The sequence below is a fragment of the Prunus persica genome, chromosome G1 (assembly GCF_000346465.2).
Source record: "Prunus persica cultivar Lovell chromosome G1, Prunus_persica_NCBIv2, whole genome shotgun sequence".
Taxonomy (NCBI): domain Eukaryota; kingdom Viridiplantae; phylum Streptophyta; class Magnoliopsida; order Rosales; family Rosaceae; genus Prunus; species Prunus persica.
Window position 1 is genome coordinate 41,219,931 of NC_034009.1, and position 19,079 is coordinate 41,239,009.

At 38.8% G+C, this 19,079-nt stretch overlaps 1 protein-coding gene across 1 annotated transcript; it reads left to right on the forward strand.

Moving 5' to 3' along the window:
• Window positions 13,273–16,494, forward strand: LOC18788371 (esterase). Its single transcript, XM_007224294.2, has 5 exons — window positions 13,273–13,637; window positions 14,333–14,542; window positions 14,636–14,805; window positions 15,424–15,685; window positions 15,952–16,494. The coding sequence occupies exons 1-5, from the start codon at window positions 13,376–13,378 to the stop codon at window positions 16,212–16,214; spliced, it is 1,167 nt and encodes a 388-aa protein (XP_007224356.1). The 5' UTR covers window positions 13,273–13,375; the 3' UTR covers window positions 16,215–16,494.

A 19,079-nucleotide genomic window follows, 5' to 3' on the forward strand; every position in this document is an offset into this window, starting at 1 on the left:
AATAGTAATAAACTCCATCACCCTTATTTCCAAGTCTTCTCTTCTTCTTCTTCCACCATTTTCTTTTCTACGTCTCACATTTTCTTTCTTAATTCTCTCATTGATGTATTAGTAATAAACTCCATCTCCCTTATTTCCAAGTCTTCTCTTCTTCTTCTTCTTCCACCATCTTCTTTTCGACGTATCACATTTGCTTTCTTAATTCTCTCATCGATGTAATAGTAATAAACTTCATCTCCCTTATTTGCAAGTCATCGTCTTCTTCTTCTTCTTCTTCTTCTTTTTCTTCTTCTGGGAGGAAGAGTGGGTTGTTGCCCTCCACATTTCTCAGTTGGGCAAGGCAACCTTTTTTTGTTTTTTTTGTTTTTGGGTCAAAAGGGAAACTTCATTGAAGGGAAAACAACCCAAAAGGAACAGAAATAAGGAAAGAAAAAGATAGCGGCCTAGGGGACAGACCCACCCAGGAGCAAGCAGAAAAAAAAAAAAAAAAACCCACATAGACAGGCTAGAGGAAAAGAAAGCAGAAAGTAACAGAAACTAGAAGGCCACAAACTAGGACGTCACCAAAGGAGCAAGTCAGCCTCTAGCCAAAAGAAGGAGAATAACATGGGGGGCGAGGCAGACCATCCGATTGAAGAACAAACACGTGGGAAGAAGGAGGTCTATCAAGCCAAACTTTATCTCACTTCGTCCTCTAGCATTAGCCGAAACGGCGTCAGCGGCCCTATTGGCCCAGCGAGAGATCCATTGCCAATCACAAGAGATAAAATTCCCTTCTCCCAATATAATTTGTATAAAAATAAATAAATAAATAAGTAAAACCTTTTCTAAGCGCCTATCTGGATTCACTTGGGGCCAACTTCTCACACGGTGCAAATTTTGGCACTGGATCTTCGACCATCCGATTGCCAAATCGCATTTTACCAGCTCCTGGTGGATATAGTCCCTTCACCCTCACTATTCAATACTCGGCTCGCAGTTCCTTTAACTGAAAAACAGATCACAACTTATTAGGCATCGAGGCAAGAAAAATTACTAAAGCTCTACAATTTATTAATTATTAGGGTGACACATTATTTTCAAGCCAAAACTTTGTGACTGGAGCTTTGTTCAATATGCATGTAGGGGGAATATTTGCTTTATTTCTGTCAACCTCTATACCTCTCTGGTGGACCAAGAATCCTAAGAAATTTCCTGCTTGGACTCCAAAAACACATTTTTTGGGTTCATTTTTAGTTTGTGCTGCCTCATTCTTAGGAATGCCTTTCTCAAGCTTGCTACGTGGTTTCCTTCCTCGGGGGATTTAATCACTACGTCGTCTATATATACTTCCAAGGAATGTCCTATCATATCATGAAAAATGGAATTCATTGCCCTTTGGTAAGTGGCCCCCGCATTTCTCAAACCGAAGGGCATTACAGTATATTCGAAAGCACCTATATGTTCTAGGCACATAAAGGCTGTCTTGTGGATGTCTTGTTCTGCCATCATAATCTGGTTATAACCTGCATTGCCGTCCATGAAAGATAGCATCTGGTTATGAGCAGCTCCATCCACTAGCATGTCTGCCATTGGCATAAGATATTCGTCTTTGTTTGATGCCCAAGGAGGATTATTTTTCCAAATCCTTGTACACATTTGACATTGGCCAGAATGACCTTCGAGAAGGGTTCTTTGCTAACTTGACTATTCAACAAGTCAATGCATCTATTCCTGATATAATCAGTAGCTTCTCAGTAAATATTAAGGTAATTAATCTTCTAGTGATAAAACTGTATTAATATAACATGTCAAACTGTCTAATAATACAATATTTTCTATTTGCCCGCTCGCTCTTTTTTCACTTTTACTGAATTATAATGTTGACGTTTACGATGTAGAAAATATAGGATTTGTGAGGGAGATCGTTTTGGATCCACAACACTGAGCCAATTGGTTGTCTCCCTTACATCTTAGCCAATTTCCCATCCCAAAAGGATGAGGCTGGCTGTGAAAAGTTGCACAATGGTAGCTCAGCAATTTAACCACAACCTGAAGGAGGCTACAGTTTCAACTTAGGAAAGATCTACCTTTGGCTGCAATTACTTATGTAGAGGTCTATTCAGTCAAATACTCTCTTTACAAGGTGTTCACCTGTTTTAAGTTTGCTCCTATGACGGAAGGGTAAAGTTCCCTACTGTCTTGAAAACCATTGACTGGTCAATAAGTTGGCTTTCTTTAGTGTGTGAGCGTGCCACTGCTAGTAATGAAAACCCTAGCAGACTTCTTTCAAACAGATAATTTGCGCCCCAAGTTACTGATTTCTAAACAAGCGATTATGAATTTGGCTGAGGAATATCTCCCAAGTAAGTTATTTTCCTGCCTCAGAGTTGTGAGGACTTCATAATTTATCTAAGTACAAGATGGTAGTTATGGCCATAATAAATGATAATAAAGTGGGTTGTTTTTGGGCAAAACTGCCCTTTACAAAACTAGAAAGGAAAGAATCAACTCTAGAAAGACAGAAAGAAAGCTGGAATTCCATTTCTGCCTGGATAGAAGTCGCTGATCCGGGTTGGACTGGGTATGTCTGTGCTGGACTGAACTGTCAACAACTTCAAATGCTTAGCTTCAGCTGTAAATTGATACCAAAGTTTAATTTTGGCAGAGCTTTTAATTTATTTCAAGCCTTGGGAGACTTCTGAATGGGCAGAACTGCGGCCTTTTCAGTCTGAAGGGGCCGAAGTGGCTGGATTTGAGGACTTACTGAGCTAGAACTGCACTGTAGTACCTGTTCTGCTTGATTAGGGCTCTCCATAAATTTGTTGAGGTTTTCATATTTGTAAAAACTCAAACTCTGCTTATCTTGGCTTTTGCTGAACCAAATTTGTAACGAGAGAATTCTCGATTTGAATGACTTATTTCTTTAAGTATGAACTTGGAAGTTCTGATCTATAGCTGGCTTCTTTTGTGGATCAACTGAGCTTTTAGTTGCTTCAGTTTGTTTTGAAGGTTCAAGTGATCATTTGAGTTTTTGCTTTTGCTTGATTTTTGATTGTTGGTTGATTGTTGAATTGAGTGTCTGTGCCTTGTTCACCTCCTCTTATATTTATAAGAAATGCTTTGTAGTAGGGTTTCTTTCTTTTAATAATGGGCGGCAAAATTCTCAAAAGATCTTTCATTTTTTAAATGCAAAGAAGAAAGGGTTTTATCAATTCTGGCAGATAAGCTCTCAATGGTCAGTTCTTAAGGCAATCACTTCTCTGTTTTTGAAAAGAAAACCTAACCCCTCTTTAATTCCCAACTGCCCCTTGTGAGAGCTCAACCGTGATGGTTAGTTTGCTTTTCCAGTTTGAACAACTCCCTGTCTTCCTTCTTATCTCTTTTTGAGAACATAGCCTGCTTATCTCTCGGACGGATCACATTCTCTAACGTAGAATTGTATAAAAAAGGATTATGATCTTTTAGCCCCAAGGTTTCAGAGAAGTCTTTTGCTAATGTCCTGCTTTCATTTAATTCCCAATCACTTCTTCTATGATAGTTGGAATTGTTGACTTTTTCTAAGTCAGGTAGCCATGTGATTTATGAAAATAGGGTTTTTTTTCAAAAAGGATTTTTGCTTTCTTTTGATCAGCTTCAGTGGTTGATTTGCCATTTTGTAAAAATCATGGGCCCTTTGATTTGGTCTTGGGTTCTCCTTCTTTTTCTATCATGCCAGGCCCAGTCTGAATTTCCGGAGCTATGGGCTGATTTCTTTCTTTCTGTTTTTTCTGAGGCCCAGGTTTTGTTATGTTTTGATGTGGGCTTGGTGGCCTTTTGTTATTCTAGGCTCTTTTAGTGTTTGGCTGGGTGCGCCAGATTTTGGCCCAAACAACGCCCTCTTGGATCTGAATTGTTTCAGAAATGTTTTTTTAAACTTTTTAATGGTTCAGATTGAATCAATTGGCCAATTAATGTTGCGCGCCACTTTCTTCCGTTTCTGCTAACCCACGTCTGCCACGTCTTGTCAATTGAGCTAGAGTTCGTGGGTAACTGGGTAGTTACAAGCTAGCTACTAGCTTAGCTCAACGACAGATGACGCTTAGTCTTCTTCTTCTTCCCACATTTCTGAACTTTTTAAAAGAGATTCAAACTCATAGTCCTGTTCATTCGAAAACCTAGCTTCTCAAACCTTGCCCTTTCCAGTGTTCTTCAAAGTTCCTACCTTTCTCTTTGCTCAGACTTTAATCCTTCATTTGTCTTAATTCGCAATCCCTGTAAAATGTCTTCTCCAAAAACTCGTGCCCAGGGTTTGTCTTCTTCAGTTCTGCCAAATTACGTCACTGGGACTAAGGTTGACAATCACGCGATAGAGGTCAAAAGCAAGCTCCACCCTTTTGCCAAGAAAAATCTGGACGAGAATGTCCTCCACCTAGTTGAGAATACCCTAGTTTTGGGTCCTCACTGGTTTGGTTCTGTCCCTACCGAGATGGCAAAACTGTTCAAAAACGACGCTGAAGCTCCCCTATGTTTCGAGAGTTCTTCTGCCCTGGCCTCTTACACCTAGGTCAGCAAGAACCTGAGCCGCTTGTTCCCATCTAGTGAGTCCAGGAAAGTGGGCAGACTGGATTGACAGACTTCTCCCACGGTATGTGGCTCACTGGAAGAGGCTGGCATCTATGATGCAATTCTTTTGTCCAAGCAATCTATCAATAGAGACGAAAATCTTCTGGCTGCTGCCCTCTGCTTCTGGAACTTCGCCAGCAACACCTTTGATTTTCGTGTGAGCCCTATGGCTCCAACTTTACTGGATATGGCTCAGGTTTTTAGGTTCAAGCTCTATGGAAGACCTGTAGACGCAGTGGGAGACTGTCACAGGAGAAAGAAGCAGGAGAGACTAACAAAGCCTTTTATTGTCTCTTCAACCATAATCAACCAAAACTGCTCATTCTCCAACTATTTGAAGAAGTTTAGTGCTGAGAAGGACGAGGATCAGCCGCACATGCTATTCCTTCTATTCTGGCTGAACAAATTTATATTTTCGAACCGTTCTTCGGCAGTATTGCTCGAATATAGGCACCTGGCAGAAGCACTGCACAACCATACGGATGTCGGGCTTGGGCCTACAGTTCTGGCGCACTTATTCAAGAATCTGCACATTGCCACTTTGGAGAATCCACTGAACCTGTCTGCTCTCGGCGCATTCTGTATGATCCAGATCTGGCTGCAGGTGTATTTCCCTAAGTTGAGGTTTCCAGACATAGTTCTGCCTGAAAATCAAGTCTTGGCTCTTCCTCTAAATACGAAGAGGTCAGTAGCTTAGTGGCAGGTGGTGATTAGAAGGACCTATCTTTGGTTCCAGCCTGGATACTGGCTGTTCGAGAAGGAGCCAGAAGAGGAGGCCGCCAGAATTGATTTCAGGAAGAAGTTCCTGAGCGTCACCCTGCCAAGAGATCTGCCTCATGGAGTTGGGAAGCCTCCAAATTATCATCTAGGGGCAGAAGCATACCATCCCAACTTCTGCGCAAGACAGCTTGGCTGCCCTCAGCTTGTTCCACTCAAATCTTACAGGTGCTGCAATCGAGCTACTTCTTGGAAGGACTTAGATAGCTTGGAAGTGCACAAGGATGCTAGGTGTGCGGTGAACAAGATAAACAATAGTGCAGATGCCCTCTATCCATCCTGGGAGCCTAATTCCTGCAGTTCTACCGAGTTTGACGCTTGGTGAAAAGCTAGATTCCAAGGTCTTCCTGCCTCCAGTACTGCACTGAAAATCCTTTTTGATGGCTGGGACTCCTAGGTTGTTCATGCAGGAATGGAAACTCACAAATTCATGGTGCAGACCATCAAGGACATTAATGCTCAAGTCATAGAAGGTAGACTTTCAATTTTGTCTTTGTTTTGCTCATTCTGCCCTTTGTGATGATGCTTAATATTTTTGTTCTGTCTGCATCAGACCCTTCTTTGACAAGGAACATCGGTGGACAGTCTGTCCAGGCTGGAGAAGTCATTAGTAAGTTTTTTTTTATTGTTCTATTCTTTCTATTATTTTTCTGCTGGATTGATTTCTGACTCTGTCTATTTCCTGTGTAGTGACTTCTGTCATTATTGCTGGGGATTTGGAGCTTCCTTCTGGAGATGAGGAGGATGAAACCCTAGCAGAACAACCTCCTATTGAGGCTACTCCTTCTGCCAGAAAGAAGAAGAAAGAAACTGCTCCTGCTAAAGACAGTGCTGTCCTGCCTGACATTTCTGCTAAGATTCTGACATTTCCAACTATTTCCTTGAATCTGTTCTATTTTGCCCATTCTTCTAACCTTTATTTCACTATTCTGTGTAGTTGAAAATCATCCTCCTCCTCCTACTACTAAGTCCAAAAGACTTAGAAAGAGGAGTGTGGTGGAGTATGTGGCCACAGAAGAACCTACAGCAGCTCCCACAACCACTTCTGGCACAGATGAAGAACTTAGGGAGGCTTTTGAAGTTGTGGAGCAGGAGAAGGAGCAAGGAGAAGAAAACGAAGAAGCTCAAGAGAAGACGAAAGAGATGGAAGAGGAGGTTAGTCTTGTTTTTTGGCTGTACCAGCAATTTCTGTCTTTGTATATCTTCTGTTTCTGATTTCTGCTTATTTGTAGGAGGAAATTCCTACTAAGGTGATAGCAGAAAGTATTGCCTTGGCCAAACAGCAAGAGAAGGCTCAGAGGGCTAAACCCACAAGCTCAGAACTGGCCTTTTTTGATGATTTGGAGGCAGAACACTCTGCTTTAGTTCAAGTGCCTGTGGTGCAGGCAGAACCGTAAGCTTCAGAACCTGTGGAACAGGCAGAACTTCCTGTTGCTGTCCCAGAAGCTGAAGTTGAGGTAGCTACTGATGTTCCCGATCTTGTGGTAACTTTCTACTCTTACTCCACCTCCGCCTGCCTTCTATAGTTCTGTCCCGTTTTTGCTTTTCTGACTATCAGTCTTTGCAGGTTGAAGTGCCCAGAACTGCTGGGACCTTGACAGTGGTGACCAGCCCTCTAAAGCATCCAATCGTTGCTGTGAGTATTCTTGTACCTTAGTCCTTTTTTCTTTTCTTGTTCTGACTCATTTTTGAAAGACTGACTTGAGCTTATTTTGCAGATGCCCATCCATTCTCTTCCAGGTTCATCCATCACGGCCTCCTTTGCTGATCCAGAATTGACAGAGTTTGAAGCTATGGATCTGGATGCTCAGCTGGATAAACTGGAAAAACTTAGCTCCACTCCAAGCAAGGTAAAGTCCAAGGCAGTGGAGGAGGCCATAGAGAGGCTAAAGATCTGGCAATCTTCTAAGCTGGAACTGGTTGAGGACAAGGAGGCTGTTGATCAATTGATGAAGGACCTGGACCTTCTGCACAGACAGAACATGGCTCCCAAGCCTATACTTGAGATGAGCCTTGGCTTGGCAAGAGATGAGCTCAACCTCTATGGCCGTTATGAGGATCTGAAGCCCACCTTCAAGACCTCTGAGTTCTGCAAAGCAACTCATGAAGCCAACTTGGCTTATTACGCGAAACAGAAGGCAGAACTGGATCAGATGTTTGCGGGGTATAAGGAAGCCAAGGCCACTGCAGACAGGCTAGAGAAACAGATTGAGGAGCTTCAAAAGAAGTTGGCAGAATGCAGGGAAATGTAGAGCAGGCTTGGGGCTGGCCTGAGTTCTAAGACCAAGGCTACCTTTCCTGTGCAAAGCATGGTTGCAGCCTCTAGACCAGCTTTGAAAATTGCAGAGGCTTCAATCCACCAAGGAGTGTTGCTTCAGAAGGAACTTTCGATCAAGAAAACCAGTTTGCAAGAAACCCTTAGGAAGTTAGGGTTTTGACCTTAGATTCTGAATGTAATAAACAATTAGTCATAACAAATGACTATATTTAAATAAAAAGCCTAATTATTTTGTGAAACTTTGCATTTTTTTTTTCTTTGGCCTAAATAAAAACGAAACGGGGCAGAAATACACTAAGGCAAATTTTAAAGCACATCTCTAATCAAGAATTTAAACAACAGCTCTATCCTTTTCTTTTTCAATCCCAGGATCCGTTTGTACTGCCTGTGAATCCCACATAGTTGGATGGAACTTCTTTAACCACTTTCCATTTATTGGTGCAGCATGAACAACTCCATCTTGATCCTGTAATCTGTATGCCCCCAATCCAAGGATTTTGTTAATTATGAAAGGCCCTTCCCATGTAGGTGACCACTTCCCATAACCAGCTATGTGTGTTCCAAGGGGCAGAACTGCTTTCCAGACTATCTCTCCTTCTTCAAAACTCTTGTTTTTAACTCTTTTGTTGTAGGCCCTGGATACAACCTGCTTTCCTGCTAAGAGTTTGTTGAGGGTATCAATCCTACTTGTATCCAATCCTTCCAGTTCTAGAAGCATGGCTTGAGAATAATCCTCTCCAACCATATTGTGTTGATGAGCAATAATGAGGGACTGAACTTCTATTTCCATAGGCAGAATTGCATCATAGCCATAAGTCAGAGCATAGGGGGTCATGCCAGTTGCCTCTCTTTTTGAAGTTCTATATGCCCACAGAGTTTTTAACAACTTCTCATGCCACTGTTTTGGATTTGTCTCACATTTTTCTGATAATGTTGATGATCACCTTGTTACTTGATTCTGCCTGCCATTGGCTTGAGCATAATAAGGAGTGGATTGAAGCAGCTTGAATTTGAACGCTTCTGCCATATCTAGCATCTCTCCATATATGAAAGAATATCCCCTGTCAATTGTGATTGATTCTGGAATGCCAAACCTTTGTATAATCTGCTCTTCTATGAAAGTGATGATCTCTTGAGATGTAGTGGACTTAACAGGCTTGGCTTCCACCCATTTGGTGAAATAATCTGTAGCTACAATGATGAAATAGTGCTGCATGCTGCTAGCTGGATAGATCTTGCTAATGAGGTCCATTGCCCATCCTCTAAAAGGCCATGGCTTGACTACTGGATTCATGGGAACTGAAGGAGCCTGTTGGATTGGACCATGCCTTTGACAAGCCTCACACCCCTTGGAATAAACAATGCAATCCTTTATCATAGTTGGCCAGAAGTAGCTATATCTCCTAATTAACCAGCACATTTTTCTTCCTCCTTGATGAGCTCCACAGATTCCTTCATGGGTCTCTCCCATGACCTTCATATATTCTTTCTTTCCTAAGCACCTTAGAAGTACCTCATCTTTGCTTTTTCGGACCAAATCTCCATTCCACATAAAGTAGTTCAAAGCCATGATTCTGATTTTTTTCTCAGAGGGCAGGGTTGGATACTGCAAGTAATTTATAATGGGATTTCTCCAATCATCTTCAGGGATTATGGCAGAATTGACATCTATCTCCATCCCTCTGGTTAGAACAGATGGTAAACTTTTCTTTCCTACCTTAATGATCCTTTGTACACAGTCTTCAGGCATTTGTATACCTGTTGCTACCTGAGCCAATTCATTGGCTGCAAAGTTTTCTTCTCTCGGGATATGTTCCTAAGTAGCTTCTCTGAATTCTGTCAGAAGATTCCTGGCTGCTACTAAATAGACAGCTAAAGAAGGACTTAGACACTTGTATTCTCCAGCAATCTACTTTAACGCAAGCATAGAATCTCCCAAGATTTCCACTAACTGGATTCCCAACTCTACCAGCATTTCAAGTCCTATGATTGAAGCTTCATATTCAGCCCTGTTGTTAGTGCATTGGAAGTCTAGCTGGAAACAATAATAGTGTCTGATTCCTAGTGGTTCCTCCAAAACAATTCCTCCCCCAGAAGCTGCATCAGTTTTTGATCCATCAAAGTACAGCTTCCAAGGTGTGAGGTGGATTGAATAGATGGGATTGTTAAGGCAAGTATGGGCTCTAGTCAACAAATTTGCATTTGCTATATCCAAAGAGTCCATGTTTTCAATCTCTTCCCTTGGATGATCTACTAGAAAATCTACTACAGCTTGTCCTTTGACGGCTTTCTGAGGAACATATATGAAAGCAAATTCTGTCAAAGCTAGAGTCCATTTTCCAATTCTGCCTCTCAACATTGGCCTTGTCAGCATGTATTTGATTAGGTCTGTCTTGGCGATGATGTAGATGGTAAATGGCAGAATGTAGTGTCTGAGTTTCACAACAGTGAAGTATAAGGCTAGACAAAGCCTTTCAATTGCAGAATATTTCCTTTCTACCTCTATCAGAGTTCTGCTCAGATAGTAGACTCCCTGTTCCTTCCCTTCCTTGTTATCTTGAACCAACAGACTCCCTATGGACACTTCTGATGCAGAAACATAGAGTTTGAGTAGTCTGCCTCTCTTTGGTGGGGACAGAACTGGTGGGTTTGAGAGGTAGTGCTTGATTTCCTCAAAAGCCTTTTGATGCTGTTCTTTCCATTTAAATGTCTGTTCTTGCTTTAACCTCAGCAATGAGGAGAATGGCTGAATTTTTCCTGCATAATTAGATATGAATCTCCTTAGAAAATTAATTTTTCCAAGGAGACTCTGTAGTTCTTTCTTGTTCCGAGGTGGGAAAGCTTCTATGATGGATTTTGCTTTATTTTTGTCAATCTCTATGCCCCTTTGGTGAACCAAGAAACCTAAAAAATTTCCCGCTTGAACTCCAAAAACACACTTCTTGGGATTCCTTTTCAACTTATGTTGTCTCATTCTTAAGAATGCTTTTCTCAGATTTGATACATGATCTCCCTCTTCTGGGGATTTAATCACAACATCATTTATATATACCTCTAGAGAATGACCTATCATATCATGAAAAACAGAATTCATTGCTCTTTGATAAGTGGCCCCTGCATTTCTTAGGCCAAAAGGCATTACAGTGTATTCAAAAGCACCTATATGTCCTGGGCACATGAAAGCTGTCTTATGGATGTCTTCTTTTGCCACCATAATCTGATTATATCCTGCATTACCATCCATAAAAGATAGTATTTGGTTATGAGCAGCTCTATCTACTAGCATATCTGCCATTGGCATGGGATATTCATCATTGGGAGATGCTTCATTCAGATTCCTGTAATCCACACAGATTCTAACTGCCCCTGTTTTTCTTTTCAAGACTGGAACAATATTGGCTAACCAATCATCATAAATGGCCGGTCTGATGAATCTTGCCTTAAGCAATCTTTCTATTTCTTCCTTGACTTTGAGTTCTGTCTCCATGGACATTCTTCTTCTGGCCTGTTTGACTGGAATGTAGCTTTTTTTGATTGGCAACTTGTGTTCTACCAGTTTTCTGTCTAGTCTAGGCATCTCATGATAATGCCAAGCAAAACAGTCTCTAAAATCACGCAAAAGTGCAATGATTTCACTCTTGAGTGGTTCTTTCAATAGTGCACTAATGAAAGTAGGTCTTGGATCCTCTTCTGTCCCTAAGTTTATCTCCTGTAATGGATCTTCTACTTCTGGTAAAGAATCATCTAGTGCTGCTGGTGCAAATTCTAAAACTTCATCCTACAAACTCTCTTCTTCTTGTTCTTCCGTGCTCTCGTGAGTGAATTCTGCCATATTAATGGCTGGATTCTGCATATAGAGCTCCATTTCTTCCCAATATATCAACAATCTTTTTGTAATGGATCGGATTGTTGCAGCTCAATCCTTTTCTTGTTGATTGAGACTAAACATTAGAATTCTAGAGGTTTAGAACAAAAGGTCTATTACAGTCTTCTAGAGAACTGGCTAAACCATCTTCAATGAGTCTCTGGGCCGTGACACCATGGGGGCGGCCGTTCTGGTTGACTCCAAGGAAAGTGAAAGGTTTAAGGTCATCATGATAATACCTTGCCTCAAAACACACGGCAGAGGGGAGAAATGGTCGTGGATTGGCCTCTACTATCTCCGTGTAACCCTCTTCATTCCATAAAGCTAGTTGCTGATGTAGAGTGGAAGGAATACATAAGCTTTGGTGAATCCAGTCCCTGCCAAGTAATGCATTGTAAGTGGTTGACGTGGTGTCCACCACAAAGAATGCAATCTTTAGCTCTTTGGTTCCAACTATGACATCTACATCCAAGATTCCGTGAGTTTTAGTGATGCCCCCAGCAAAGTTGGTGACAGTTAAGCGTGTTAGGATTAAATCCTTCTCTGTTCTGCCCATCTTGCTCAACAATCTGTGAGGTAGAAGATTAATGGCTGCACCTCCATCTACCGTGACTTTGAGAATGGGAACACCCCTAAAGTTTGATGTTATGAACAGAGGTCTGAGGTAGAAGATTAATGGCTGCACCTCCATCTCTTTCTCTCTCTCTCTCTCTCTCTCTCTCTCTTTCTCTCTCTCTCATTATCTTCTCCCTCCCGCCAACAACTCACCTCTCTTAGCTCTAAAACAATCAGCTTCATTAGGGAAGATCCCTTAGCTAGGTGAGTCATAACTTTAATCTAGGTGACTCATCCTTTCATAATGGTGGATTTGAAAGCTTGAGGCAAGGGGGAAAGAATGGGAGGAATAGTGGGTTGTTGCCCTCCACGTTTCAGATTCTTCTCTTCTTTCTCTTTTTTTTAAAAATGCCTACAAGGGCATTTTGGTAATACTCACGGATATTTTGGTCATTTTAGCCCAAAATTCAGAAACGATTTCCTATGCGTTCGTTGAGTTGACCACTATCGTCCTACCTCATAATCATAATTTTTTAACTCCAATTTCTTATACTTTGAAAATTTCACAAAATGTTACGTACATGCATTTTTGTCCAACTTGAAATTAAACACACTTAATCCAATTGTCTCAATCCAAAGTCGCTTGATAAAATACCCATAATCATTCTACACCATAATATTAATTTTTCACTGAAATATGAAATTCCACCTTGATTTTTCAGGGTATTACATCAAGCTATAACTCGTTATAAAAAGAAACAAATTACAATCAATATAGGAAATCTGGTCAACTCACGCCAACATGGACCGTGGGAAATTACGTGATCATATTAACTATGACAACTTGGTTTGGGGGTTGAGGGGATTTGATTTGACAATAAAGCTAAATTTGTAATTGCCGCATTACTATAGGCTTTACTCACCAAAAAAGAAGATAACTACTGCTGACTTCTTTTTAGTGCAACAACAAGAACCACATAAGAGACTACTGCATTTGACTAACTATTACCATATGGTCTATTGTGAGGAGTCACATAGATGTCATATCTTACAAATTGCATCTTACAGACATTATTTACATTTGAAACCAAACAACTTTTCTAGGTTCTTCAATCCTAGAAATAAAATGCTGAAATGTCAGCTAGCTAGATTTCTAGATGGTTGAAAGAAAACTTACGCAACTTAGCATTTCTGGCTTTCTACAAATACAGTCGAAAATTCCACCTTTTCCTTGCACTATAAAAGGAACGTACTCTTGGATAATTTATTACTTCTCATCTGCAACATCTTTGTGGTATATATTTGCTTTCCCCACTATGGAGTCTCCTAGAATTCCTATCAAAGCTATCGTTTCTCTATTTTGCTCTTATATGCTTTTGTGGCATATCACCACTTTGAGCCCTACCTTGGCTTTGGAAGACTGTGAGTTTCCAGCCATCTTTAACTTTGGAGATTCAAATTCAGATACTGGTGGATTGGCTGCATCCCTTTCGGCACCACCACCACCTTATGGGGAGACCTATTTTCATATGCCGGTTGGAAGATTCTCAGATGGCAGGGTCATAATCGATTTTCTTGGTATGCATTTTTGGTTTTTGGTTTTTTTTTTAAATATTTATTTAGGAAAAGGTATTAATAGTATATGTTTTGGTCCGTTTAGATGAGGAAAAATAACTCGGAATTTAACTAAGAGTCGGGAATTTAAGAGGAGAAATTGACAATTCCTTTGTTTGGCAACTTAAGCACAAAATTTATTCAATGACATGTGGAAAAAATCGTGAAAATTGGGGCATCAAATTCCCGGATTTAATTTCCACCGAAATATGCGTCATTTCACAATTTCCACAGTGTTATTTACAAAATTCGACACATATAAATCCAAACACTGAAATTTTCAATTGCCAGAAATTAAAATGATGAAAATCTAAATTCCGTTATTTTAGAATTTCATGTAAATTTCAATTCCTTTATCCAAAATTTAAATTAATTCTCATCTTATTCTTATGGCCGACAATTCAAACATATATAAAAAAATAAAAAGTCGTGATTTGCAGGAAAGAGTCGTGATTTGCAGGCTGGTGGTTCTAGGTTCGAAATACTTGACACGGTGTGTATAAAAAATAAAAAATAAAAAATAAAAACCTTCCCATAATATGGACATGAGTTGGCATAATACCTCTATTTGCATCAGTACTTTGTACTAAATGATAAGTTTTTTTCCTTTTCCACATGCATTTTTCCAAAATTCTTGTCTAATAAAACTTGTGGTTCAGCAAAGAATCTTGGTCACTCCTTTCTAAGCGCATATCTGGATTCCCTTGGGAGCAACTTCTCGTATGGTGCAAATTTTGCCACTGGAGGCTCCACCATCAGATTGCCAGATCAAATTTTTCCAGCTGGTGGATTTAGTCCCTTCTACCTCAATATTCAGTACATGCAGTTCATGCAACTAAAATCCAGATCACAACTCATTAGGCATCGAGGTAAAAATCTAAATATTTATTACTTATTAGGGTAACAAATTATTTTCAAGCCAAAAAACTTTGTGACTGGAGCTTCGTTTAATTTGTATATAGGGGGAATATTTGCAAGTTTGATGCCCAAGGAGTCGTATTTCTCGAAAGCTTTATACACATTTGACATTGGCCAGAATGACCTAACAGAAGGGTTCATTGGTAACATGACTGTTCAACAAGTCAATGCATCTGTTCCTGATATAATCATTGGCCTCTCGGCAAATATTAAGGTAATTAATCTTCTAGGTGATAAAGTTGCGGTTCAGCAAAGAGTCTTGGTCAATACTCAATGGGGGCCCAACTCATTGTCAATTATATTTTAAGATCCTATGTTCAACAATTGGTCGTGTCTCTATTATCTTTCTCATACATTCAAATATTTAGTTATATACAAATTCTTAGCATTAATAATATAAATAAACTCTACAGCATTTTATTTTTATTAATACACCAAATAAATAAATAAATGACAGTTTACCCTATTAAATTTAATTTTAATTATTAAATTACTTTGATATCCTATTGAGTGTTTTGGATTTTTTTTAATGAGGTTTTGGAGTTTGGCTTGTTTTAAGAAATTGATGGTAGTTTTGTAATTCATAAAAAGTTCGAAGCCTCTTTGTTATGTTGTAAATGGGGTTTGGGTGTGTTTCTAAAGTCCATTTCATGTGAGTTTTTTTTAAGTAATTTGGATCCCTAAATTAGGAATAAATAGTGAATCTGTCTTCAAATAACATGTCAGGCTGTCTAGTTAGAGAATATATTTTAATTTTTCAGCTTGCTGTTTTTTATTTATTTTACTTTTGGTGAATTATGATGTTAATATGGTGATTGCTGTGATGATGTAGAAAATATATGATTTGGGAGCGAGATCATTTTGGATCCACAACACTGGGCCAATTGGCTGTCTCCCTTCCATCTTAGCCAATTTACCAGGTCAAAAGGATGAGGCTGGCTGTGCAAAGTCATATAATGAAGTAGCTCAGCATTTTAACCAGAAGCTGAAGGAAGCCACAGTTCAACTTAGGAAAGATCTACCTTTGGCTGCAATTACTTATGTGGACGTCTATTCAGTTAAATACTCTCTTTTCAAGGAACCGCAAAAATATGGTAAGCCACTCAACCTTATGATATTCACAAAACATACCTATATAAAATTTGCTTTTTTTTTTTTGTTTTTTTGTTTTAGCTTACATACGTAATTTCAAATGATTTCACTGGATTGATAAGTATATCACTTGTCACATAATGTAATTCACTAATGCGGTTTAAAAATGTGATCTCTTAAGCATTATTAAAATGGAAAGCATATGCAAAGAAATTCCATGAATGAAATCTATTTTCACTCTATATTAAATTGGTTGCAAATGTTTCAGGGTTTGAGCTCCCACTTGTTGCTTGTTGTGGGTATGGTGGCAAGTACAACTATAACAGTAGTTCTCAATGTGGAGGAACAGCTAGAGTTAATGGAAGGCAAACATTTGTTGGCTCATGCAAAGATCCTTCGGTGAGAGTGAATTGGGATGGCACTCATTATACTGAGGCAGCTGCCAAGTTTATTTCTGATAAAATTTCAACTGGAGCATTTTCTGATCCACCCCTTGCTTTGAAACAAGCATGTCACAAGAGTTTGGCCTAATAATTAAATAAATAAAAAAAATTAAATACGTACAGACAGATGCATGCAGGTGGAAATTATTTTGTATTGGAATAATTGTGTGTGTACTTTTGTAACTGCAGGTCCCTTGAGCCATTTAGGTGGTACTTTAGAATACCCAATAAAGCCAGTGAGGTATAACTCAGTTGGTTCAACTCTTCCACTTTCACTTATGTAAACTCAATAAAGGCTCATATACTTGATTTTTAATAAAAGAGTAATGCTAGTCATACTACATTTATATACCACCTTGTGTTGACCATCCCCTTTTTTAGTTATCATTTTTCTTTCTCTTATTTATGAGATTCAATACTTCTCTTTGAATTCGAACATTACTATGATTTAGTGTGTTTAATCAAAGTTCCAACTAACAATGCAAACTGATTCGACAAAGTCTCATAATTAATATGATTTAATATATTCGACACTTTGGGTAGAATTTGGTTAACAAAAAGCATTGTGTTGAGAGTGTGAATCTCATGTTGGGAACTTAAAGTCTTAGAGCATCTTCAAGGGAGATGTCAAATACTAAACGTTAAATTTAAATTTGATAGCTGATGTGACAATTTGATATTTTACACATCCACCCAATATGTCAAATTAAATTATTATTTTATTACATTTTAGTGTTGATTTATTTTTAATTAAAAATAAAATAAAATAAAATATTCATTTGACATCTTTCTTTTAGGATGTCAAAAATAACATATCAACCTCCAGCCTTCATTCCACATCAGCTTTGGCACATCGGTTGAAGTGATGTGAGATGTTATTCTAGCCATTAAATGTCTATGTGGCACTTTTGACACATCGGTTGGAGATGCTCTTAGAGAATCCACAATCATACTCTCTATTTTTCAGTTAATTTTGAGCTAAAAACATATTGAAGTTATTTAGGAGCTCTCTATAAAATTTAAACTTCAATCTTGCTCTCTAGTTTATGGAGTCATAAATGCTATAACTCTTTTCTAATTGGTCAATCTCCATTAAAAAATAATATAAAAAATAATTAGCATTAACTAAAGGTTTGAAACACTCATTAAATAAAGCAACATTAAATTATAGGGAGCCACTAGGAGTCCTTTCTCTCTCTTCAAATTTAGGAGCTCCTAGAGATCTCCCTATTTGAGGAGATGGATAGGGAGCATGGCTGGAGTTGCATTTTTTCAATTCCTCTCTAAAATTTATCTAAGAATGTGGTTTAGGGATCCCATTGTGGATGTTCTTAGAGCATCTATAATGGACTCCCTAAACTAAAATCCAAAAATCTTGATTTCAAAATTCTTCTTTTGATCTTTTCTTATGCCTCAAAAAGTTCATAAATCATTCTCTAATTGCTTCAGCGCTTGACAAAATGAACTTAGTCCCACTTTTCATCCTTCCAATTGCTTCAACACTTCACCATTTTCTTTTCTACGTCTCACATTTGCTTTCTTAATTCTCTCATTGATGTAATAAACTCCATCTCCCTTATTTCCAAGTCTTCTCTTCTTCTTCTTCCACCATTTTCTTTTCTACGTCTCACATTTTCTTTCTTAATTCTCTCATTGATGTAATAGTAATATACTCCATCTCCTTTATTTCCGAGTCTTCTCTTCTTCTTCTTCCACCATTTTCTTTTCTACGTATCACATTTGCTTTCTTAATTCTCTCATCGATGTAATAGTAATAAACTCCATCTCCCTTATTTCCAAGTCGTTGTCCTCTTCTTCTTCTTCTGGGAGGAAGAGTGGGCTGTTGCCCTCCACGTTTTAGATTCTTCTCTTCTTTCTCTCTTTTTTTTTTTAAAAAAAAATTACATATAAGGGCATTTTGGTCATTTTCACATGGAAGGGTATTTTGGTCATTTTGCTCAAACTTCATAAACAATTTCCTGCGCGTTCGTTGAGTCGACTACTATTGTCCTACCTCATAATCATAATTTTTTCAATCCAATTTCTTACACTTCCTTTGAAAAATTCACAAAATGTTACATAAGGGCATTTTTGTCCAACTTGAAATTAAACACACTTAATCCAATAGTCTCAATACAAAATCACTTGATAACATCAAGCTGTAGCTCGTAATTCTATTTAGAGTAGAAAATCAAAATTAGAAAAAGAAACAAATTGCAATCAATATGAGAAATCTGGTCAACTCACACCAACATGGACCAAGGTAATCAACTTGTGGGTGGAGGGATTTGAATTTGACAATAAAGCTAAATTCGTAATTGCAGCGTTACTATAAGCTTTACTCACCAAAAAAGAAGGTAACTACTGCTGACTACTTTTAGTGCAAAAACAAGAACCACATAAGAGACTGCTGCAGTTGACTAACTCTCATCATATGGTCCATTGTGAGGAGCTGTTGTATATATTAGCCATAACTCTATGCTTGATCAAAATGATCATCACACCCAGCAAAAACCAGAAAATGGCTAACACACCCATGCTATGACAGCTGTTGTGCTCCAACGTCACAAAGACATATTCAACACAAGCACAAGCATATTCTTTGTTCTTATCCGCTGAGTCATCCTCAGGGATCCTTGTCCTATGATTTTCTGTATAGTCTCTTGTGTATATATATGCACCTTTTACCTCAATTGTAAATGTCAAGAGCGGCAATTTTTTATTGTCTCATACATTGATTGTAACCCAAGTATTAGACAGTGAGAAAGAAACTGAAAGGAGAAGAGTGCCCGCCCATGTCCCAGGATAAGTAACTTCATTTGCATTGGCAATACTCGTCCGTCCGTGGTACTTAGAAAATCATTGGGATCAAACGTAAGACGGTTAGTTGCGCCCAAAATAATTATCCTGCCAATGGAATCATTCTTATCATAAGTACGGAAAACATAACCAC